We start from the raw sequence: 25160 nt of genomic DNA, 5'->3' as shown, positions 1-25160 counted from the left end.
CTGTTATTAGAGTAGTTTCCCTTGTTATAGAAACAATTCCTGGCATAATGTCCAATTTTGTTGCAATTGTAACACTTAAGAGGATTTCTTTGCTTTGTCTCTGTCTTGGATTGAGGGATAGCAGCCATTTGTTGTCTAACATCATTTAATCCTCGGATTACCTCATCTAGGCTACTTAAAATAGGTTGACTTTGTTTTTCAACCTCATGCTTGATCATCTCATCAATTTTATTTGTAGTGTGGTTTTGATTTTCTTGAGACTTCAAATTAATAGCTGATAACTGTCTCACAACTTCATTAAGACTATCCATTATTGGCTGATTTAACTTATTCACCTCCTGGTGAATTAAGGATTTCACTTCTGTCATCAGTTTCTTGTCCATTTGCTCTTTACTCTCTGTCATGCAGTTTACACTACTTGAATTTTTTCCAATATTCTTTGCTTTTCCTTCTTCAACTTTACTTCTCTTTTCTATTTCTGATTGATTGAATGAACTATCAGTTTTATTCACGACATTCACAAGACTTGCATTGGTTGAGGGATAAAGGTCACCTAGTATTTGTTCTTTTTCCTTAACACTTTTGAGACACTCTTCTAAAGTAGAAATTTTCTTCTTGTAGGCTGTTTCTCTTAATTCTTGCCTAACACCTTGTCTAAATTGTTGGAACACAGCCCAATCTAAGTGAGGTTTATCTTCACCAGTAACATTCAAACTGTTGGCCAATGTTAATAACCTATTGTGAAAATCAGTAACAGTCTCTTTATCCTTTTGAACAATTTTCTGCAATTTCCACAAGTTAGGACCTACACTTCTAAGTTTACAAAATTGAGACAATAAGGTGTCTTTAAATTTGGAATACTCAAAAGTTTCTCGAAGTATTGGAGAAGAATGCAAAAATGTTTTTGCTTTACCTACTAATTTGCTTCTAATCAAAACTAGCAATTGAAAATCAGTCCAACCTGCAATTTCTCTAAGTTTTTCAACATAGGTAAAGAAAAATAGTACATCATCTGATTCTTCACCTGAAAATTGGGGAAAAACCTCTTGCGGGTTTACAGTACGAAAAAATTCACTGTCATTCATTTCAGAGTTTGATGTGACAGCCATAGTGATTAATAAATTACTATCTCAATAAATACAATAAATACATATAAATCTTTCTACCTTAAAATAAACTTTTATCTTTGCCTGAGTCCAGATTATAACCAGTTCACTGTGATTTAATTATTTCACTTTCCAAATTCCAGGGAGTACTTCTACTATCATTATTACTAAAACTTAAATTCAATTTCTTAACTTATAGTTGTTAAATTTAATTACTATCAATTAAATCACATCCTGTCGACTGCGCCATTTGTCGCGACGACTCCTTTTCTGTCGTGTTCTAAATCTATCTTCTAGATTCAAGTCACTTTTATAATTAAAATAACCAATTGCGAAGTGATCACCGATCCAAAAGTAGGGAAATTTATATTTATACTGCGCCACCCTATTCTTAGATTAGTCTATATAAATAGTAGGATCAATTCTTAATTAGGTCAGCAGTCTTCTCATTAGGCCGAATTATTTATTATCATTTTTTTTACTTGGGGTTCCCGCAAGATTCGAATATTTATGAACGGTGCAATAATAAGGAATTCAGGCAAACACAATATTTAGATCAACAAAATAAAACATTTAATATATGATATGGTTAACAAATACAAGAACTCTATTTTAAAATGGAACTATACAAATAACTTAACACATCTTCCTAAATCAGTATGCCAACTCAATGTTCTAATCTTCATATACAATTCACAGTCTCAAAAACACAAATCTTCTTATCTCAAGTTAACATAAGAACTTCACATTTAATCAGTCATCACAAATCTATCAGCTCAATGTTTATATTCACAGCAGGCAATAAACTACGTAAGCAATATTCCAAGCAAATATATTCCGGTCCTTGAGCGTCGGAGATATATTACAGTTAATGCTAGAATAGAAAAACTTATACAACTACTCTTACCAGACAAATTCTTCAATACATCAAATTATTGAGAGAGCACTTATGAATTAACTTAATTAACTTTAGCGGAACACACATAACAAATATTCTCCATAGTTTAAACTGTATTACTGTAAGTCGCACTTCACTATTCCAAACAACAGTAATTAGGTACTAATATCTTTTCCTGTTCACTTTTCTCCAAGTAATCAATATAACCTTTTTCTAGGGCAACATAGAATTTAATCGTAATCCAGATTAACTGGAACTAATCAGAATTTTCGCATTGACTGTCCAGTTTCCTTTTATCTGATTACGGCATCAACTTTTCTTCAAAACAACAGCAGATTTCGCTTATAACATTAAACTTTATGTTTCACTACTTATAGGTTCACTTCCGAACACTATAGTCATAAATTTCTGCCCTCAGGATTTTATAATCTTGGTTCCGCAAAACTCTCTCCTCACTCGCTTAATAATAATTCTTCTCTTCCTTTCTATCTTATCTATGACCTTCCCTCTTCTTTCTCTTTCTCTATAACCTTCTATATATACTGTATGACCTTCACTCCCACCTTACGTTCGAACGCCACGCTCTCTTCACTCGTGGTTGTTTACGCGTGCGTCTCCATGACAACAGACTAAGCGTAAACATTTCGCCAATGTAATGTATGCTCTATTACTGCTACATGAGTGATTACATAACATTAAATATTTCACAAATAAGAACAATATAATATTTAAGCTATTTCTTCAACTTTTTGATTACGTATACAGTTAAATATAAAATAACACTTTACGTTACACCATATATATTTAGTTATACAAGATTCTATACATTTTATTATTTTATAAGTTAATAATAGGTCAGGTTTTAAATAAATATTTAATTAGTAATTCTTATTTAAGGAATAATAAATAAATTTATATGAGCCATGATTACTATTTAATAAGCAATGTTAAATGTGAATGAAAAATAATAAATTACATAACATAGCTTCATTCACAATTTAACAACATCACACTAGTTTGTTTGTTTGAGATTTCTAATGGAACTAAAGCTATAAGGCCAGTCAGGCTATGTATAAGACTTACCAACTTACCATTAGCTGAAAAGTCTTTATAAACGGATCTGAACTCAGGTCTTTCCAAAGAAAGGATATTGTCATTAGCATTTAAATTATACTAGGAAACATAAGTCATACATGAAGAAGCCTTGAAGTTTTAATTTTCACATCGATATTTTAATGCTTCACAAAATTATGATCAAAAAAACATTATTCAACAAAATATAAACCAGTATACTGTATCATCTTGATCAATCTCAATCTCTCTTTCTCTCTGCTGGCAGTTTGACATCTCCCTACCTTCATATCACTCCTGGTCCTTGGAGGGTGAAAAATAGATTATGTTTGACTTCATAACACAGGCTAAACAGATGTCACTGAAAAAAATTGAGTCAGTGATTGGAACAAGCAATAATCAGATGGTGCCGAGTCTGGGCTGTATACTGAATGAGAAAGACAAACTCTGACTCTAGCACCTTGATTTTTAACTGCTTTGTAATTCAATACTGGAAAAATCTCACCTGCTTTTGAATGAACAGAACCAAGTATGCTCGCATACAATACCATGAGAGAACAGAGATCAATAGTGACTCTCAAAGCAATCCTTTATCAGGACTGCTTTATCTTGTTGGTTTATTTATTTTGCATGTTTAAATGTTAAAACAGACCTACTTTATATTACACTTGAGGAGAAATTACATACTTGTTTTATTTTTGCCTATGACCAAGTGCCATCAGTGTGAAGTAACTTCTGACTAGTTTACTTGTATACAGAGGCTGCTGACTCCACATTAACTTACTCATCCCATAACACAAAAACATTATGGGAAGAGTGACTACCAAGACCAGTTTGATTTTTATTGAGGTCTTGTCGGCAGAAGCCGGACCCAAGAAGATACCAATGTTAAATCAATATTAAATGCAGAAGTTACATCTCCTGTACAAGTAGAAAAAAACATAATTATTAAATACTCTGGATGAGAGATAGTTGTGGAGAAAATGTTTCCACTTAGTTACGATGAACATCTGACAAGGAATGATGTTATTTTCTTTCCCTATACCCAATCAAGTATATGTCTAAGTTATGAATTATTTAATTCATAACTTAGACATGGATATAAGAAAAATTATGCATGCCTACTATACTTTAAATTGGCTATGTGGCTGCATGTGTTTCTCACACACACACACACTGCGAGTTTATTGGAGCTTTGTTCCTGCTACAATTCACTCAGTCACAAACAATGACCAAATGAGTTAAGTTACCAGAAGCTTCATAAAGTTTAAATTTTATCACAGACTAAGACATGCATATCCTTAAAAAGCACAAAATAGGAGTTTTGATGTATTTATTTTCTAACTACACTGATTCTAAATTTACCTACATCAACATAAATAAATGACTGACACTCGCTAAAATTCAATATGATTATGTTATGTTTTATATTTATCTTGCATTTATTCTCTTACTATTTGTTAATAGCAAATTGGATAAAATGGGTAATTATCAATAGCAAAAAAGAAAGCATAAAAGTGCACTCCAATTCCCGATGATTGGAGTAGAGCTCTCATAGTAACCATATATAAAAAGGGAAATAAAACTGAATGTGAGAATTACAGAGGTATTTCCTTATTGAATGTTCCTGGAAAGATTTATGCAAGTATACTTGAGAAACAGTTGAGAAGGATTGTGGAAGGGAAGCTTGGTGAAGAACAAGCTGGATTCAAGCCAGAGACTGTCAGGATTAAATTTTCACTTTATGACAAATAGTTGAGAAATCATGGGAACATAACAAAGATCTATATTTAAGTTTTGTAGTTGTGGAAAAGGCATATGACAAGGTGCCAAGAGAAAAGCTAAAGCTATTCCAAACGCTACAGTTGTATGGTGTCAATGGAGCATTATATCAATCAATACTTAGTCTTTATTGGAGTTGTAAGTCAGCAGTTAGAATTAAAAGAAGTATAGGAAGATGGTTTTATGTTAAATCTGGTGTCAGACAAGGATGTACATTATGAGCGAAAGTCTTATTAAACCTGATATCAAAATTGGAGATGTTAATCTCAGCTCTTTACTTTATGCAGATGATGTTATACTTCTAAATAAATCTAGTAGAAAGTCTGCAAAAACATCCGTGACTAAATTGAATAACTGTTGTAATAGATTTGGTATGAAGATCAGCAATAAAGACAATGAAAATATCAACTGCATTGTGAATTGAGAACCTATAGAACAAGTAAAACATTTCAGCTACTTAGGCACGATTTTTAGTGAAGGTGGTAAATCAAATATAGAAATAGACAACAGCTTCAATAAAGCCGGTAAGGTAGGAAATCAACTGAATAAACTTATATGGAATAAGAGAGAAATTAGTCAAAACACTAAATTAGCTTATGGATCTGAGAGCTGGAATAGAACACTAGACCAAAGACTAGAGACCATAGATATGAGAGTCCTGAGAAAGATAGAGGCATGAACAGATGGCATCAGTGGCAATATAATATTAAAAATTATATTGCCACTTGGAAAGAACATAGCCACTAGAGGGCAATAAGTATATAGTGTCTGAGAATAACTCCTGACCAGATAAGTGATATTTTGAGTAAAAATTGATGAATTTGCATAGTATTTACATAGTATTGTTTATTTTTAGTATTTCAATGTGTCTGTGTGATTTTTGTGTGTTTTTGAGTATTGTAATAGTAAATTGATAGATCGTTTATCTGTGCACATGGCTCCCATAAAGAGGAATACAAAGATGGAGTCAAGGTCGCCATATTTGTCTGAAAATCTTAACTTAAAAAACTTGATTCAGTGTACCATTTGCGAAATGTATGCATCGAGGAGAGTGGTTGGAGTCTGGTTAAACAATGATTGTGGAGTGAATGTGTGCAAAAAGTGTAAAGAATGTTTCAGGTCGTGTGAGTGATAACATTGTCGAAAGTGAGAATCTAGATAACAGCGATATTAGAGGTATGAATGAGGATATTTGCGAGGTAGTACCTGATAGCTGTGAGAGTGGCGTTGTAAGAGAGAATGAAGTTAAGCATACAGAACGATTGAATGAATCATCGGAAAATAAAAATGATTACACTGACGCAATGAGTGAAATAGCTCTATTACGCGGAGCGATACATGGAGTAAACCAGCAACTGGAACGTTGGCAAAAAGCTTTAACAAGCCTACCGACTAATAATCGGCAAAAATATGAGAGAAAAAATAAGGGTATGATAGTGAGTGTAAACAAAATGAAAGAGCGTGTGTCGTATGAAGATTCCCTAGTAAGAGGTGTGTTAGTAGAGAGTTTAACAAAATCGTACCAACCCGGTGCGACCGTAAAGAATGTAAGCGAGTCAATTAGAATTTAAGGAGAAAGTTGACCGGCAGACACATGAACAGTATAAAGCCCAGGCCAGAAGGGTAACAAGTGTGGTAAGAAAAGCAAAAAAGGATTACGAAGGAACATTGGCCATGCAGGCTAAAGACAATCCTAAACAGCTTTTTCGATATGTTGCAAGTAGAAGAAAAAATGTATATGGCAGAATGATTTTAAAGAATGCCGATGGTAGGGAGGTAACCGAATCAGTTGATATAGGGGAATTACTGAATGAGCACTTTGCATGAGTATATCATCCAGGTGGTGATATTGCAGGAATGAAGGAACCAACAGCTTATATGGGAATTGTGGTGAATGAAGTGGAGGTGAATAGTCTATTACAAAACCTCAATGTGAATACATCTGTGGGATTGGATGGTATACCAGCTCGTGTCATACGTGAAGCGGCTAAAGAACTGTCAGTACCCTTGACCATTCTATTTAATCTGAGTCTCGAGTCTCGGTTAGTCCTGAAGGGGTGGAAAGAGGAGAAAATAGTTTCACTGCATAAAGGAGATTCCAAGACTGCTGTTGTAAATTACCGACTGATTAGCATATCAGGAATCATTTGTCAAGGTCTTGGAGAAAATAGTCAAGAGAAGAATACAGGATTGGATAGATGAAAATGGGATACTGTATGGGGGACAACATGGTTTTGTGAAGGGTAGATCATGCCTCAGTAATTTGCTCACGTTTTATAACACAGTAACGACTGAACTGGATAAGGGTAATGGGATTTCAGTGATTCTACTGGACCTTGCCAAGGCCTTTGATAGGATACCACATGGAACTCTAATCCTTAAACTGCAACATATGGGAATGGATATAGGGTTGGTGAGATGGATAGGTGGGTGGTTGATGGAGAGATACCAGAGAGTGTTTAATTCAGGAGTGGAGTCCAAAAGATGGCTTGTGACTAGTGGTGTGCCGCAGGGTTCTGTTCTTGGACCACTACTTTTCAATTTGTTCGTTAACGATATAGGAAAGGATCTGAGAGGGTTCACTTGTTTGCTGATGATGCAAAGTTGGGTAGAGCAATTGTGAGTGCAGAGGATGTCAAAATTTTACAGGATGATTTGGACAGTTTGGAGGACTGGGCTAGGAAAAATGGATGTCAATTTAATGTGGCAAAGTGTAAGGTTATGCACTTTGGGGTGAAAAGAATAGCAGCAGTATATCGCATTGGTGGAACCGTACTCCAGGAGATTGATGAGGCCAGGGATTTGGGAGTGTTGGTGGATAGAATTGAAGTTTAGGGGCCACATTGCAAAAGTGACTAAAACGGCTCACCAAATCACTTGGCTTCTGAAAAATACTTTAACATGCAGAGACAAACAAGTTGTTGTTCCTCTGTATCGAGCCTTGATAAGACTCCATCTGGACTACTGTGCCCAGTTATGTGCAGCAGGGTTTCTTCTTGATGGGGAGGAGGTGGAGAGGATCCAGAGACGAGTGACCAAGATGGTGGCAGGTCTGTGGAATGAACCTTATGAGAACAGATTGAAGATTTGTGGGTTGCAAAAATTGGTTGATAGGCAGAAAAGGGGTGATATGATTGAGACATTCAAATTACTGAAGGGTTTCTATAAGATTAATCCAGATATTTTTGAGAATAGGGCTGGTGGTGGGAGGACTAGGGGCCATACATGGAAGCTGGGCAAAAATGTGGTTAACAGGGGTGTTAGAGCTAGGTTCTTTACTTGGAGAGTGGTAAATGAGTGGAATAAGCTGCCAGAATCTGTTGTGGGTGCTATGACCATGAATGAGTTTAAGGCGAGGTATGATAGATATTGTGTGAAAGACAAATAGTTGTTCGTGACATGATGTTAGAGCCTCCCTCGATGAGTCTGTCGACTCCTTGGAGTTGCCCGTAATAATAATAATAACATTGTTAGCATCCAGTAATGTGTTAGGAGATCTAATCTCAGGCGGTATGGTCACTTAAACACAATGGAAGAGTAAGGATTAGCTAAACTAGTGTTCTTTGCAAGGTTTTCAGGAAAAAGAACCAGAGGAAGACCAAGATATAGGTGGACATGCCTTAGAAGATAGAAATATAAGCTCTGTTAATGTTGAAGTCTTGTCAGGTAACTGATTGATTTGAAGGAAAATTGCAGATAGGAAGTTAGTAATGATGTAAGTTTTTCATGTAGCACTATCATATCCTGTACACCCCTTGAGGACACACTTCAGGAATTTAATGATGATAAAAGTGCACAAGAGTGGCCGAAAGACTGATGCATCCAACAATCAACCTAAGTATGGAGTGGTGGTGAAGAATTTGGAAAAGTTGGTTAGGGCTCATATTTGGAAATGGGTTCACAGAGAATCTCTACTTTGTAATGAATAGCATGAATTTACTATTGGAATGTTTCAGCAACTTGTTCACATGCTACAATAATGTTAATATTGAATTAGACAAGGTGAATGGATATATCATGATACTCCTGGATTTTACTAAGGCTTTTGACAGAATGCAGTATGGAAGACTGTTGCATAAACTGAAGAATGAGATTTGATTATAAAATATTGGTGTGGATAAGATGACGGCTGACTGAAAGATATCCAAAAGAGTTATATGGGTGATGTAGTCTGCAAGATTTAAGGTAACAAGTGGTGTACCTCAAGGTTCAGCCCTTAGTGCATTGTTATTCAATCTCTACAATAATGACACTGGGAAGGATTTGACAGGCAACACAGAGCTATTTGCTGATGATACAAAAATAGGCAAAGCAATCAGGAATGCAGTTGATATGCAGTATTTGCCAAATGATTTGAATAGGCTGAAATTGTTGGAAATGTACATTTACTAACATTGAATTGACAGCCATGTGAAAATTTCTGCCAATTCAATGTTAGTAAAAGTCATGCACTTTGGTCTGAATAGGTATCCAATGTCATATTATAATATTGGGATTATACTAGAAGAAATTGATTAGGCTAAGAATCTTGGAGTTTAAGTAGATATTAAGTTGAAGTTCAAGTGCCATATAGCATCATCATCGAATTCCTGATATGCACCCTCAGGGGGTGTATAGGATATTATGATAGCATTACATGAAAAAAATTACACCATTACAAACTTCTGGTCAACAATTTCCCTTCAAATTAATCTATTATCTGTCAAGACTCCAACATTATCAGATCTTATATTTACAGGGTGTTCGGGATAAATTTGACATATTTATAATTAATTATATTTTTCCGTAAGTTACATGTATTAACACACACTTCTCTTCATTTAAAAGTTTGGACCCTTCTTCATTCATATACAAGATGTCAGAAAGGATGGATAGCTGGAACCCACCTGAATCATGGAAGAGAATAACTTGTATCATGATGATTCGTGCCCGCCATCAAAATAAGGATATTACGACTGCTGCCCAATGCTCCCTGAATACAGTAAAAACAATCAGGCATGAACTAGAGACTTGCAATGGTGACTACGAGGATGTAGCAAGAAGAAAGATCCCTAGCAGACGATCTGATTGCGTTCGTACAGCAGAATTCCTCGCAAATCTGCAGGAACAGGTGTTGAAGAACCCTGGCATTGGAATTCGGGCTTTGTTCGTGGAGTTGCTAACTGTAGTCAAGCCCTGGATAACAAGGGTAGCCAATGGTAGGCCGTATGTATGGCAGCAGGATTCGGCCCCTTGCCACACCTCTGGGAAAAGTCAAAAATGGTTGTCTGAAAATTTCTACGACTTCACCAGTCCAAATGTTTGGCCTCCAAACTCCCCAGACCTTAACCCCATGGATTATTTTGTATGGGGCGCAGTTGAAAAAGACACCAATCGCACTTCCAGTAATACAAAAGCCCAGTTAATGGATAAAATTAAAACAGTTTTTGCGGCCCTTCCCAGGGAGACTGTAGCATCAGCTTGTTCGAGGTTCCGAAGCAGAATTGAAGCTGTGATCGATGCTAATGGTGGTTATTTTGAGTAAATCTTGTTGATAGTATTGTAATTAACTCTGCCTGTAATGTTTTTTTGTCAATTCATTAAATTTAATAGATACAAAGAAGATTTTCTTTTTCCTTACGAAACTGTCAAATTTATCCCGAACACCCTGTATGTCTTCTAAGGCACTTTTTACTGTATCAATCCACCTATAATCTTAATCTTCCTCTGGGTCTTTTTTCCTGCTAACCTGGCAAAGAACACTTGTTTTGCTAATTTTCCTCTTCCATTCTGTTTAAATGACCATACCATCTGAGATTAACTCTGCTGACACATTCTTAAAGCTAACAATGGTAAGTTCTTTCCTAATATCATCATTTTAATATGCTACAGTCATTTGATATTTGTTCACTCCACTAATCATAATCAGAACGCTCATATCTGTGGTCTCCAGTCTTTGATCAAGTGTTTTATTTCTAACTTAGCTCTCAGATTCATAAGTTAACATTGGTTTGAACACTGTCTTGTATACAAGGCTAGTTTAGTATTTTGACTAATTTCCCTCTTATTCCATATAATATTCAGGTGACTTCCCAACATACCAATTTTACTAATTCTCTTGATATTTCCATACTTAATTTGCCACCTTCACTAAAAACTGGGCCTAAATAGCTGAAATATTTTACTTCTTCTATGAGGTCACCATTCAGCATACAGTTGATGCGTTCAATGTTTCTGCCTAATTTCACTGTCTTTATCCTTTAATTGCTGATTTTCATACCAAATTTATTTGAACAGTTATTCAATTTACTCAGGGAATCTTGCCGACTTTTACTGGGATTATTTAGAAGTATAACATCAATTTTGATATCAGATTTAACACCATTTTTCCTTCATAATGTGATCCATATATATAATGGATAACAATGGAGATTGTTATCTCCATTGTTATCAATGAAGATAATGTGCACCCTTGTCACACATCTGATTTAACATTAAATGATTTTCCTGTACCTCCTTTATTTCTAACTGCTTGACTTAGAGCTTAACCCGGCATTAGTAAGGTGGGGTGTCACAGATCCCAAACATATAGAAAGAAATAACTGTGACACTGTCACTTTACTAATGCCAGGTTAAATAGACACTATGTTTTCTCAATATTATGTTCCATTTAGAGCATATAACTAACTTTTTGAAGAACTTTCCTCTTGGTATCTTGTTATATGGCTTTTTCAGATCTATGAAACTTAAATACAAATCTTTGTTATATTCCAAAGATTTCTCAACTATTTGTCTTAAAATGAAAATCTGATCCTGATAACCTCTATTTGACCTGAATCCAGCAAGTTCTTCCCAAAGCTTTCCTTCCTTTATTTAGCTGCTTCTCAAATATACTTGCATAAATCTTACTAGGGGTAGGGAAATACCTCTAATTCTCACATCCAGTTTTATTTCCCTTTTTATAAATGGGTACTATGAGAGCTCTATTCCAATCATCTGGAATTTGACCATCTGAATTATGCAGTACAGCCACTGTAAAACTTTTATACTTTCATATTTGGGCATTTCTGGTCGAATTTCATCTACTCCAGGTGACTTTCCACATTTCAGGTTTTTGGCGACTTTTTCTACTTCAAGTATGGATATGTATTCCTGACTGCATTAGAAGTTTTTTACCACTATGCTGATATTGCTTGTTTCATTTAGCAACTTTTCAAAGTAATTACTCCAGACATCTAGAATATCTTTGTCTTCAGTTTTCATGTGACCTTTATCATCTCACATTCCTTTTACAGTACTCTTTCATCCATTTCTAAACTTTTTCAATAGCGCCTCCAGAATATTTTGTCATTTTCTTGATATTTCTTTTCTGTGTTCTTACTAAAGTCTTCATATGACTTTTGTTTAGCTAGTTTTACACTGTACTTCACTTTCTTACATTTTTCTCTGTATTCTCTAAGAGCACAAGCTTACTTGCCAGGAACATTCAATATGTTTTCTTCTTTTCCTTGACTGCCCCTAACATCCTGAGTCCTTGGGGTTCCAATTTTTCTATCCTTACAGACAACCTCATCACATGCCTCTCTGGATGAATCAGTCAATGTTTACATCAGGGTTTGCAATAGATCTCCAAGGTTTTGTTCTTGGTTAAAAATTCTTTCATTTTTTTCTTTAATGAGGTTTGTGCATTTGAGTCTACCTCTGATAATCTTGTGTCCTGAACCAGTGGGAAAACATTGCTACCAACTATACCCCAGTCAAATGAGATTTTTCTTATTTCATGCATCTCTTCTCCATGTGATTTTGCATTTTCATGTTGGAACATCAGCTAATGCCTATGTTGTTCCCGTATAGGGAGTATGCAGGGCCATTTACCCTATCTAACTTTTGGAGACTGAGTGGGCAGTTCAATCTCCACTGGTAGCCAATCAGAGATAGCTGGCCCAGGGCAATCACTGATTCATCGGTACACAGTGAAGAAGGCAGCAACCGGGAGAAAAAATCCGCTAGCCTGTGCTAGATCAACTAACTCAGGAACCTGTTGAAAAAAGGCATAGAAAAATTTCCTCTAGTCGGTGACTAGATTTGAACCACCAAATCCTTTCTTCGTGTGGTCAAGCGCTAGAGTGCAAACGCCATTTCTACTGAGCTACACAGGATCTTTTGTGTTGGTAATAACTAGACCATGTGCTGAACAGAAATTCAGCAAGCACTTACTATTATTATCGGCTTTGCTATTTTGTCCAAATTTTACAAAACATTTCTGTATGTCATGTAATAATTTCCTGTTCTATTGTTTAGATCTTCAACAAGGACCAACCTTTCCTTTCTCATTGTGTCAGCTGCCTTCTCTAATGCCACCAAAAATTGCTGTATTTTTTCCTCAATAGAACTTTCTGTGGGTCCATATGTACAAATAGAACTCAGTGTCCAGTTCCCCATTCTGATATTTGTCATTCATTCAAGAAAATTATCCCCATACATAGTGTTGAATACTATAGCTACTCCTTTTCCCTGATTGTTATCACCTGAATATAATATTTTATATGAGGGGGGGGTATCCAAATGGAGCCAGAATTATTTTTAAAAAAAAATATTATTCAAGTTTATAATACCATATTCTAGTCTCCTCCAAAGTTCTCTCCATGTGAGTCAATGCACTTGTCCAAACATTTTTTTCCACTGCTGGAAACAGTTCTGTAACTGTTCAACTGGAATACTGTTTATGGTCTCCAGTGAGTTTTGTTACACTTCATCCACATGAACAAATTGCTACCCTTTCATGGTTTTCATTATCCGTGGGAATAAAATGTCCTCTGTGAGCAAACAAGGAAGATATTTAGCACACACACACACACACGTTTCATTTGCAAATCTTCCGTTAGAATTGGTTGGCACGAATTCCATGACAAATTTGTGTCTTCAAAAATTTGCTCAGTGGTCTTTCAACAATCTTCATTGATTGCCTCGCAAACATTTTCAATGTTTTCATCATTTCTGCTTTTGAAGGTCAGCCAGATTGTGGTTAGTCTTCAACTGACATGTCCCCATTTCTAAAATGGGAAAACAACTCATAGACCTGCATTTTACCTAAAGTGTCATCCAAGGCTTGCAGAAACATAACAATAGTTTCAGCTGCAGTTTTACTCAAAAGAAAACAAAGTTTCACACACTCTCTATTCCTTGTGGTCAGCCATCACAAAGCCGCCAAACTGGCTTGTAAACAGTAACAAAAAAGCAGCCAGAACAATGAACCAGTTCACACAGGATGATGCCACTTGCCAGACTGGTGTGGAAAACTGCACACTCATGATGCCTAGCAGCATGATCCATAACTACAAAATGTGCACATGCCAAGTTCAGAATCCGCCTATTTTTGAGTATCCCCTGTTATCTGTTACTTAGAAAGATCTCACCTGTTTCTGTCTTCTTTGTATCAGTCATGCCTATTATGTCAATCTGGTATAATTCTTCTGCTAGTTCCATTTCTTTTCCATTACACTGATAGTACCAATCTTGAACTTCACTGACATTTGAGTTGGGATGTGCTCTGGAATTTGTTCCAATAGCTGAGTTTGTGCTGTTTGCCCTGGTTCTCTAATGAAAACAATGTGGGCTTTATTTACCTGGAGACCTCCAGCCGACATGAATTTCTGTCATGTTGGAACATCATTTTACATTGTGGTTTAAGCCAATTCATTCAGTATCCAGATAGATACCTAACAGGGTGCACCACAAGAGGGTGAGGATTGAACATTAGATCAGAAGCCACAGTCGGTTCTTTGCATTCCTTAAAAAGATACTTGGAGGTCACCTCCCAGTTATAAGGCTTTGACCCTTAAGCACTCCAGGTCATATAGCAATGATTGCAAATACAAATTCGAGGATAATTGCAATGATAAAACAAACTTTCACATATAAAGATAAAGAAGTCACATTTTGTCTCTTTACAAGGTCTTGATAACTCCACTTAGAGTGATGTGTTCAGGACTGGTCTCCTGGTTTCCATGGTGATTCTTATACAGTGGAGAGAGAGAGAGAGAGAGCAAAGAGAGTGTTAAGAATGATATCAGGATTGTGGAATACTGATTACAAAGACAGACTGAGAATTTTTGTAGACTGAGGCACTAGAAAACAGGAGAAAGAGGGGTAAAATAATTGAGACTTACAAACTTCTGAAAGGATCATACAGGATTTCCGTAGATGGAATTTTCCCACCTCCATAAAATTTCAAATTTTATGGAGGGTGGGAAAGGTTGAGGGAGCATTATCGAAAGTTGAGAATTTATGCTGTCAAGAAGGGATGAGAACTAGATTTTTTTCTCATAGAGTGGTGTGTGATTGGAATGGGTCGCCACTGGATGATGAGTATACAAGTAGCATGAATGAATTCAAGAACAAATATGACAGCTTGTGTAGTAGTGTGTTGTCTCCCTCAATGAGTCCCTAACTCCCTGGAGGTTTCTCTTAATAATAATAACAGCACACCATAAAATGGAAGGAAATGAACCAATATATAGCAGAATTAGTTCTGCTATATATACAGCATGTTTGTTTTGATACAGATAAAAATATCTGTATCAAAACAAAGATGAAATAATTTGAGGACAAGCTGTATCAACTACATGTATACCTCATTTATTTCTTTCTCTATGTACAATAATAATAAAAAAAAAAATGTGCGACCACATAACAATGGTGGAACAAATAAAAATGAAGATACTAGAAAACAGTTTGAAATGGATAATATACAAGCATGTGCAAGTTGAATTATTGTACTCTAAGATGGTATATCATTTAAACAGAACAAGAGATGAAATAGAAAACAGTAGAAAATATATAAAGGAAGAAGCAGTAAATGAATTGATGCAGTCAGGATGTCTTCAGGAGACAAGAAAGTAAGACTTGATCCAGAGACTCAGAAAGAAACCCTTGACAAAAAACCTAGCAAAGAAATTTTATACTGATTATTATACTATACTGCATGACAATTAATGATGATATATATTTTATTTACATGTACAGGGTGTTTCAAATTAAAGTACCCTATTCAGAACAATATGTAGAGAGAGAGAGAGCCAGTAGACAAAATATTCTCAAACTTGGCGAGTACCCTAACCACATCATGGGGAAGAGATTTTGATGATAAAAAAAAATTAGTTCGAAAAATGACTGACAGAAGAAATATGATACTACGAGGAGGAATGATAGTGAATTTTGCATACCACAAGTTGTAAGGCAGTATAAATGAAGGCGTGAGACTGACTCTATCCTTCAACTAGTATGGTGTCAAGAGTTAGCTCAGCATAATGTTTTTATATCACATTATTTTACGTAATGAGCAAAATAAATATCATCGAATAACTTTTGTCACTGACTCTGAACCATTTCACAATCACAATACCATCTGGTTCACATTAATATAATTTTTTCCTGCTCATAGCAGCATATTATTTACTTTATCAGACCTTTTTGAACTTTTTTTTTTTTTTTTGTCAAAATCTCTTCAGCATGATTTGCTTACTTTAATTTGAAACCCACTGTATATTACAGATTCAGAAAAAACATTTTTTTTTTTGCTTATGAATAAATTAATAAGTTTTTAAAAAAAACAAAATATCAATTAAGAATAACTAAAATGAATGAATGAACAAAATAATTTTAGAAACCAATCTAAAATAATTCTGTTTTGCTAGGATCAATTTGACATTTAGACTTACCAGGAGAAATCCTGAAAATCTTTATAAGACGAGATATAAATTTATGTAATGCTCTGGGTTGTAATGTTTCTCTTTTTACTTCAGGTACATTCAGCCTTCTGTAAAAGAAGATATGATTAAAAGGAGACTAAGCATGCTAAACTTTGCAACTCATTAATTTTTGCATAACTATTATCTGAAATTATGCTGAAAAAAATTGCAGATAACAATGTAGTTTTGTTAGTTGTATGTGATCACCCATAGTAAGGTGGTAGTCACTAAGGAGATATATCTTCTACTGACCACCATGATTGTATATCGATGATATACAAATAATGACTGATACATCATCATGATGGAATAATACAGCGATTTTCCCAATTATCCAACTATAAAATGACTAAACACTGAATTAACTGATCCTCAAATTGGCTGGTGTCAAACGACTTCCCTGGTACAGCACAATGTAATTATACCTTCAATTAACTATCACTTTCATTATTCAACCAGCAAACTGCTTTGTGGCTATGGCTAGATAACTCAGGAATCACTGGATCTTAAAATAAAATATGTATCAATCGAAGATCTGAAGAAAAACCACATTACTTCTATCATCATTATTTCCTACTTTACTATGGAATAATAATAATAGAAAAAGGTTGTTTTTCATTCCTTCCTTGCTCATTAGTAAGTATTTTATATCTGTAGACATGAGAGTTCATAGGGCCAGTTTGTCTGTTTCAAGGGATGAAAAACCAGCATTTCTGAGAAAAATAAAACCCTCCACCCCAGATAATCATCTGTGATTGAAAAGTCCTGATAAAGGATTATTTGCATTACTGGAATTCAAATCCAGTTCTGCCCAACTAAAGGATTTTGCTGAAAGCAACTTATATGGAGGCTTGAAAACATTATTCATACAAAATTTTTACTTTATTAAAAATTATAACAAACTGAATAAATGAAAGCCTAAAAAAAATAAAAACAATGACTTCATTTAAGTTTAGAGTATATTTTTCTCTTTATTCTGTTAATTCAACATAAACTTTTTTTTTTGTTTAATTTTTGAATATCAATTTCATACATGAGAGGTCCCAACAATTATAATGCAACAGTACTGTGTGTGTGTGTGTGGGGGGGGTGATTAGCGAGAAGAAAGAAATCTATTAACCTTCCTACTGGCTGAGGTCTATGAAATATCCGGACCACCATAGCATTTTGCATGGATCAAAACTTAATCAGCATTCTATCTTTTATCATGCCATTACCTCCCCTCTGCTGGTAATCCCTTTACAGCTATTTTAGAGTCATAAGTGGATTAACTGTTAGTGAGTGACAAAGGTCACTCATTAATTAACAGTGAGTGACCTTTGTCACTCACCACCTGTCTTTATGCCTACTGTTTTATTTGGAATTTCCTTTACTATCCAAAGATATTTGACCTTTTTTTTGCCTAACAATTGATTGTGTCTCTTCCCAAAAACGAATTTCACATGTGCGAAAATAACCAATCCTGAAATGACCACCGATCAGCCTTTGCAATGAATCTATTTAGTAATAGTAAATTTGCTGTACAGGTAACCCTCGTATAACTCAGATGTTAGGTTCCACAGAAATGCCGCATTATATAGATCATGTTATGCAAGACTCAGATCACATACAAAAAGTAGGGTTATGTTCCGAAAACGTTTTTTTTTTTTTTTTTTTTAAAAAAATATATAAACAACGACATATCCAACAAAAAAATAGTTTTATTTAATTCAGGTAATTCATGTAAGTTAAGAAAACATAAACTATGACACAAATACATAGTATAAAAATTACAAATTATAATTAAGCTTCATTGCACGTAATACATAAATGTTTTAGGCAAAATAAAAATAAGTGCATATTTTAATCTTTCATAGTATGAGGATCGGTTAATAAACATTAGTTTTGTCATACAATCACCTGATGCATTACTACAAAACAGTAGAGTAATTCTGTCTTTTGAAACTTTGAATCCAGGAGCTGATCTTTCATTTTCGAAATATAGGTGCATTTTGGCATATTTTCCCCAATATAACCCGGATTCATCAGCATTGAACACCTGGTTTGCATTATAAATGTTTATAAACTTTGAGAGTTTTTTGTTTAATAAGATTTCCATCCAAAGGAATTTTCTTTTGAGTGCATCTTCTTTCCAAATCATTAGAGAGTTCTTCATTTTTCTCTTAGAAAATTGTGTACACGAGCAACGAGCTTTGCACTTATCGTTGACCCAGCAATAAACACTTTCTCGGATTTTATGTTCATCGTGTTTGAATTGTTGATTCATTTAAATTCAAAGTCCTTACAACAATTGGTTTTTCTCCATTTTTCAACCAATCCATGATTTTAATTTTTTTCTTCGAGACGAATTTTCTTCTCAATATTCATTTTTTCCCTTTCAATGCAATTTGTGGCCATTACTATAAAAATAATTTTTTTACATAAAAAAGCATTACATATTAATTATGTATATAACTCACCAGAAAATAAAGTGCTCAGCTTGAGATAGCACACACTTATGATTTTTAATGCACTTTCCTGGCAGAAAACAAAGACAATTTTCAACAATAAACACTTTATATGGTATACAATTGACGTACATGCATGCTAAAGGGTGTTTCCCATAATATAAATTCGCTACTTATAACTACCTGCGCGATACAGGCAGACACAAATTTAAAGAAGATAAAATTTGATTTTTAAGTCGTGCGGTGAAATATATATGAAAAGATAAAGGGTTACTACAATTTCTAGACCGCATTATAGTGAAACCACGTTGTATAAGTACCACGTTATACAAGGGTTACCTGTATTTTATTCTTCAAATCAGTGCAACAGAACAGTTGCACTGGTTGTTCTTTCACTTTACTCACAATATAGAAACAATTTTTTTGCAAATTTTCAAATGTTTGCATTGAAAATATTATGTCACATATTTATATTTTTAAATAATATTTATTGAAATAAATATGACCTTTTGCTTTCTTTCCTAGCAAAATGCCATTATATGGATCACCACATTTCAGTTTTAGAAACAATTTTTTTTTTCTTTTTTTATGAACAACAAATGTTAAATTGCATTACTCGGTTAACATTTGTGAGTCTTTTTAGTATCAAAAATTTATATCCAATGATGTTTTAGTAGGGATACTTCGCGTTCGTTTTTTCTTTATAGGATGCACATTACGATAATATCCAGTGCATAACTACTGTAGATATGTTGAAAATATAATATGAAGGATATCATATACGGAATGATTCAAAATTTATGCTCATTTTGAAGATTTTCTAATGCTTACCCTCTCCACTCCTTATCATCTCCTGGAATTCAATTACATAACTATTCTAAATTTCTACAGGTTTGAAAACATTTCCAGATATTCAAAATCTATTACTTCATCTTACTCTTTTGACAAAAGAAATAAGGCCATAATATTGTTGTACCATAAAGCTTCTAATTCTGTACTATTTCTTTGCAATCTAAAATCAGCTGTTCTACTTCTGCTGAAATTATTTGACATTTTAGAAATACTATGTTATATTTCCATAATGCAAAATTGTTTATATGCATTTTGTTTCTTTTTTTTAAAAAATCAAAATATTACTACCCATACTGCTGCTAGTTGCTATTTCTGAAATAATCTATGTCTTAGAAATACTTGATAATAATCGTCTTAGCTGGAGGAAAATCTAAAAGCTTAGATTACTCTCACTGCTAGTGAGAAAGAAAAGAGGGAACACTTCTCCATTAGTCACGCTAAAGTGCTTCAAGCTGTAGTGCGAGATACATCAAGAATGTTCATGTTTCGTTTTCAATTGTTGATTAGTAGACATCCTAACATAGAAAGAAATACAGACATTTCTTTTACAGGCTGATATAGTGACTATTAAATTATTTAAGGAATTTACAACATAGACTGGAATATTAATTAAAAGAAAATTAAATAAATACTTCCTATATTTCGGCAATGTCACATTGCCAGCTTCATGGGAACATACAAATATGGCACGTGCATGCAGGCACTACAAAAAGCAAATGAGGCAAAAGATAAGAAACTACTATTGTTCCTAAACGCCTAATGGTGCCCTCTAGCAGGCTATGTTAGGTTGTCTTGGCCGCTGGGCTGATGTTCTCATGATGTAAGTCTCCCAAATTTGGGGCAGTCTCATGCACCAAAAGTTGCTGAGGTTTGGAATGTTTTTTTAGAGCTAAGGCTGATTCTATGAATAATCTTTCGTACTTGAACTTGCTGGGTGTATTACTTTGGCTTTCTTCCAACGTATCCTGTGGCGGGTATCTAGAGCTTGGTCTGCAAGCCCAGAGTGGCTACACTGGTGAAACCGGATGTAGTCCTTGTGTTCTGAAATCCTGATATTCGCTGTCCTGCCTGTTTGGCCAAAGTAGGACAATTTACAGATGCAAGGGACCTGGTATACTCCAGGTCGGTCTAGTATCTAAACATGACCTGACTTCTTGTTATGGACCATATAAAAAGTTGGTATCCCTTATCCACTCTACCAAAGACCAACCATTTCCCCTGGACCGACCTGGGGTATACCAGGTCCCTTGCAGCTGTAAATTGTCCTACTTTGGCCAAACAGGCAGGACAGAGAATATCAGGATTATACAGGGAAACCAAGAAGGTGAAAGTGCAAAGAACAGTAGATTATAATATAAAGAAAAAAAAATTTAGTGACATGATTAAAGAATTTCACGTTATTTTCTATAAAGCAAAGTTGCTCAAGCATGTCCTTCAGGAAATCTGTGAAGTATTCTTTGAAATATGATTTTGAACAAAAATATAACATAATGTCGAACGTCAGCAGCCAGTATTTTTAAATAATATTTCAAATGATTATCGTGAATTAATTTCTTCGAGAACAAAGAAATGTTTTGTGGAGTAAGCGATTAGAAAAAATCAGCGCAAAAAAAAATAAAAATAAAAATGAAATTGGTTCTCCAAGGTAAGGCAATATTTAAGTGAAGAAACTATGCAAGGATCTTTATTTTGTCCAGGCATTAAAATTGTATTGTACAATAAAAAGAGAAAATAAAAATAATTTCTATATTTTTAGTGTATCCAATATAACTAAGATTCAGTTACCCAGCATAGAACGAGGAACTGCATTTCCTGTTATAGGCAACTGAGACGTAGCTATGAGCGTGAGATAATCTGATTAAGTATTCTTTTCAGCATGAGGGATTATCACACCTTCTAAACGACATGATGGCCAAATTGCACTTCTTATCCATGTTCTTTCAACAGGTCGTCTGAATCATATCCAGATTTAGCTGAATGTCTATAGACATCCTGGCCGGTTGGGGGGTTAATGTGTTTCTTGAAGATGGTATGAACTTGTAATGAGTGAGGGAAATGAAAAATATGGTGAGTGAAGTATCATGATGATGGAAATACAAGGAAGAAGAAAAAAAGGAAGACCAAAGAAGAGGTGGAAAGATAATGTACAGGAAATCTGAAGGAGAAAAACCTGGACAAAGATGCAATCTACAATAGAAACTAGTGAAACTCATAAGAAGAAGAGAAGACTCATCAGAAACAATGATCCAATATAGAAATGGGAGCAGCTGAAGAAGAAGTGTTTCTTGAAGAATTGATGGCCTGGTTGGCCGAGTGGTTAGCGTATCTGCTCTCCAACTAAGAGGATGAGGGTTCGAATCCCATCATGGGCATGGATGTTTGTGATTGTCTTACTAACTCTGTGTGGAAAGGGTATCTGTGACCTTACCACTTATTCTAGCAGAAGACTTCACTCCCAAAACTAGATGAGGTACGGAAGTGACCATATGGCATCTACAGGTGTCGAATGCGAAAATTTTAATTTGAAGAGTTGAGGACTACATTCATTGGGGAAAATCGTATTGGAATATATGGAATGAAGGAAGAGAATGAAAAGTTATGAAAGAAAGGACAATGCAGAACCAAAGGATCATCTATGGGGAAAGCAACTGGAAGGAATCAGTAGGAGAGTCATAAATTAAGGAAACAGCTCTCCTCTTGATATAATGAAGTATTTCGAGGTGGGGGGGGGGGGTATGCCAACCCAGACATGCAAAAAATATTCTAAGGATGTGGAGATTTATGATGTTGAGTAGAAGAGGAATAAAAAGCAATAATGCGATGTATTTATGCCAGGATAGTCTAATTGTGAAAGTCAACTCAAAGAGAAACTGATCTTGATTGGCGAGGAGAATGTTATCAAAAGAAAAGGGAATGAAGAATGGTCATTCTTCAACAAAATAAGATGGAATATGTTTTTGGTAGCATTAAAATTCATTATACTATCTTCATCAACCTTTAGCCATTCTTAAATGAGATGAAGATAGTATAATGAATTTTAATGCTACCAAAAACATATTCCATCTTATTTTGTTGAAGAATGACCATTCTTCATTCCCTTTTCTTTTGATAACAATCTCCTCACCAATCAAGATCAGTTTCCTCTTTGAGTTGACTTTCACAATTAGATCTTCAAGGATGAGTCATCTGAGTAAAAGGCTCTATATATAAAGAAGACAAATGGTATGTACTGATATCAGTAAAGCTATAAATAGGATTGGGTGTAAGTGAGTACACAGAGCCTTATGGATACTCCAACATCAATGAAAAAATAAGACAAGAGTGAATCATCCACAAGGTCATGGAGATTAACGAACAGAATACAAGCAATGGAATGAAAAGTTTTGAGGCCTATGTGGGCAAAAAAAAAAAGGAAATAGAAAGAACTATGAACATTAGGAATATTTTAGGACCAGAGGCTTGTCCCAAACATGAAGAAATGCCTGTGAATGTGTGCTTGAAGTGTTCTGACACATAATGAGAATAATTTAGAAAGAATACCAAGAGAAATGCATGACATGAAAATTAAGGGGAAGAGGCCAAAAGGAAAACCATGGAAAAAGATGAACAGACCAGAAAAGAGAACATTTAGTAAAAAGAAACTTGAGATGGAACAATGTTCATGAAGAAATACTGGAGGTCAGAAAGAACTGGAAAGCTTCAGTTGCTTTCCACTTTTATACTGTTTCTTAATAATTAACGATCGAAATTGCGGAAAATGTTCGTAATAAGCAATCACCTCTGGATCTGAAGATGCGTCTATGAATGAGACGATGTTGCCTATGTGTTCTCTAACCACAGATAGTTTCGGACCAGCTAGAACCGCTTCTTCTTCTTCCTCCTCGTTGTCAACCCCTTGATTGCCCTGTAGAACATCTTCAGCAATATCTTCCTGGCTGAGAATTTGGTAGCCTGGGTCACCCTCGTCGATGTCTAGTCATTGTTCAATGTCATTCTCACTGACATTATCACCAGCTCGCAGTTTCACGGAAATCAGAGGCTTCAAAATCTCTGAAATTGTATTCTGGTTCACACTTGTTCAGTAACTTGGTCCAGCCATTAGCCAATGTTGTAGTCTTTATCTCCTTCTAAGCAGCAGCAAAATTAAAGATGGTGGACTTGATGTTGTATGCGTGCAAATTTTGAAGTGTCCTGGCTCCTCTTGTATCTTCTTTGGGATCATTTTTGTTCTCCTCTTCAAGAAACTTCTTCTTATACAGCCTCTTGCAGGCAACAATGACTCCCTGGTCTATAGGCTGTATTATAGAAGTGGTATTTGGAGGAAGGAAGATACATTTTATTCTTCCATTCTTACTAACCATCTTCTCAGCATTAGGATGGGCTGATGCATTATCAAGAATTTATTACTGTTACTTCTTTGGTTTCACAATGAGAACTTTGCAAAATATCTCATTTTACATTTTCCTTTATATTCAATTCTTAACACTCCCCCCCCCCCAAAATATCCACTTGTTCTAAACAGAAAAGACTTGATCATCTCTCACTACTATTTCTAAAGGATAAATGTTTCAGTTATTAAGGCAAAAAACAAGATGCCAACCTCTGCAAATTTCTGCATTTGTGTTACAAACAAAAAAGATGTGTTATAAACAATCTTACACTTTTTTGAAACTGACAACTATTTTTTAAATACCAGCAGGTCTGAGGCAATCTCATATCTGTTCCAAGATTCTTTGGGAGGGAGGGGGGGGGGGATAAATATAAAAATTTTGCTGGTTTCTTCCTTTACAAGATGTTTATAAATTGTCTCCCCTCCCTGTTCTTCTCAAAATTCTGTTATCCAGCCAATGATACTTTTTTTAATGCTTCCAATGTATTTAATAGTTCAAATGATTATTAGTTTATTGTACTGCTGAGTTTCTTATACATATATATAACACACACGGCAGATATCTATTAATGTTCATGAACTGTATGTTTGGTGTTTATTTTCAACTATCAAATTTGTGCTTATGAAATTAATTTTAAAATCATTCTTTACTTTACTACATAAAAGTAAAAAATAAAATACCCAAAAACTAACAATACTTACTTTATTACTGCTTCAACTTCATTGGAATTTGCAGATAACTGATCTAAATATTTCACTAACTCTAGTTGCAAGTCTGTAAATTCATTTAGATAAGTTTCTACAAGGTTAAGTTTATTTTGCAAGACAACAGGAATTATTACCTAGGGGGAAAAGTTAAATCAATACAGATCATAAATAAACAAT

General features: G+C 34.8%; 1 protein-coding gene across 6 annotated transcripts in view; it reads right to left on the bottom strand.

The window, feature by feature from the left end:
- Positions 1-25160, bottom strand: part of LOC150103803 (exonuclease mut-7 homolog) — a 317319-nt gene that overhangs the window by 245636 nt on the left and 46523 nt on the right. For all 6 annotated transcript variants that reach the window (XM_090396546.1, XM_090396545.1, XM_090396544.1 and 3 more), the window contains 2 exons: positions 24978-25117; positions 16557-16654 (listed from right to left, as the gene is read on the bottom strand). In XM_090396546.1, coding sequence (XP_090252672.1) covers positions 16557-16654; positions 24978-25117 — 238 coding nt within the window. The remainder of the gene's footprint in view (positions 1-16556; positions 16655-24977; positions 25118-25160) is intronic.

Source organism: Typopeltis vanoorti, chromosome 8 (assembly GCF_054136105.1).
Source record: "Typopeltis vanoorti isolate ZY-2024b chromosome 8, IOZ_Tvanoo_1.0, whole genome shotgun sequence".
Classification (NCBI taxonomy): domain Eukaryota; kingdom Metazoa; phylum Arthropoda; class Arachnida; order Uropygi; family Thelyphonidae; genus Typopeltis; species Typopeltis vanoorti.
This window is presented reverse-complemented; position numbering and strand designations above follow the sequence as displayed.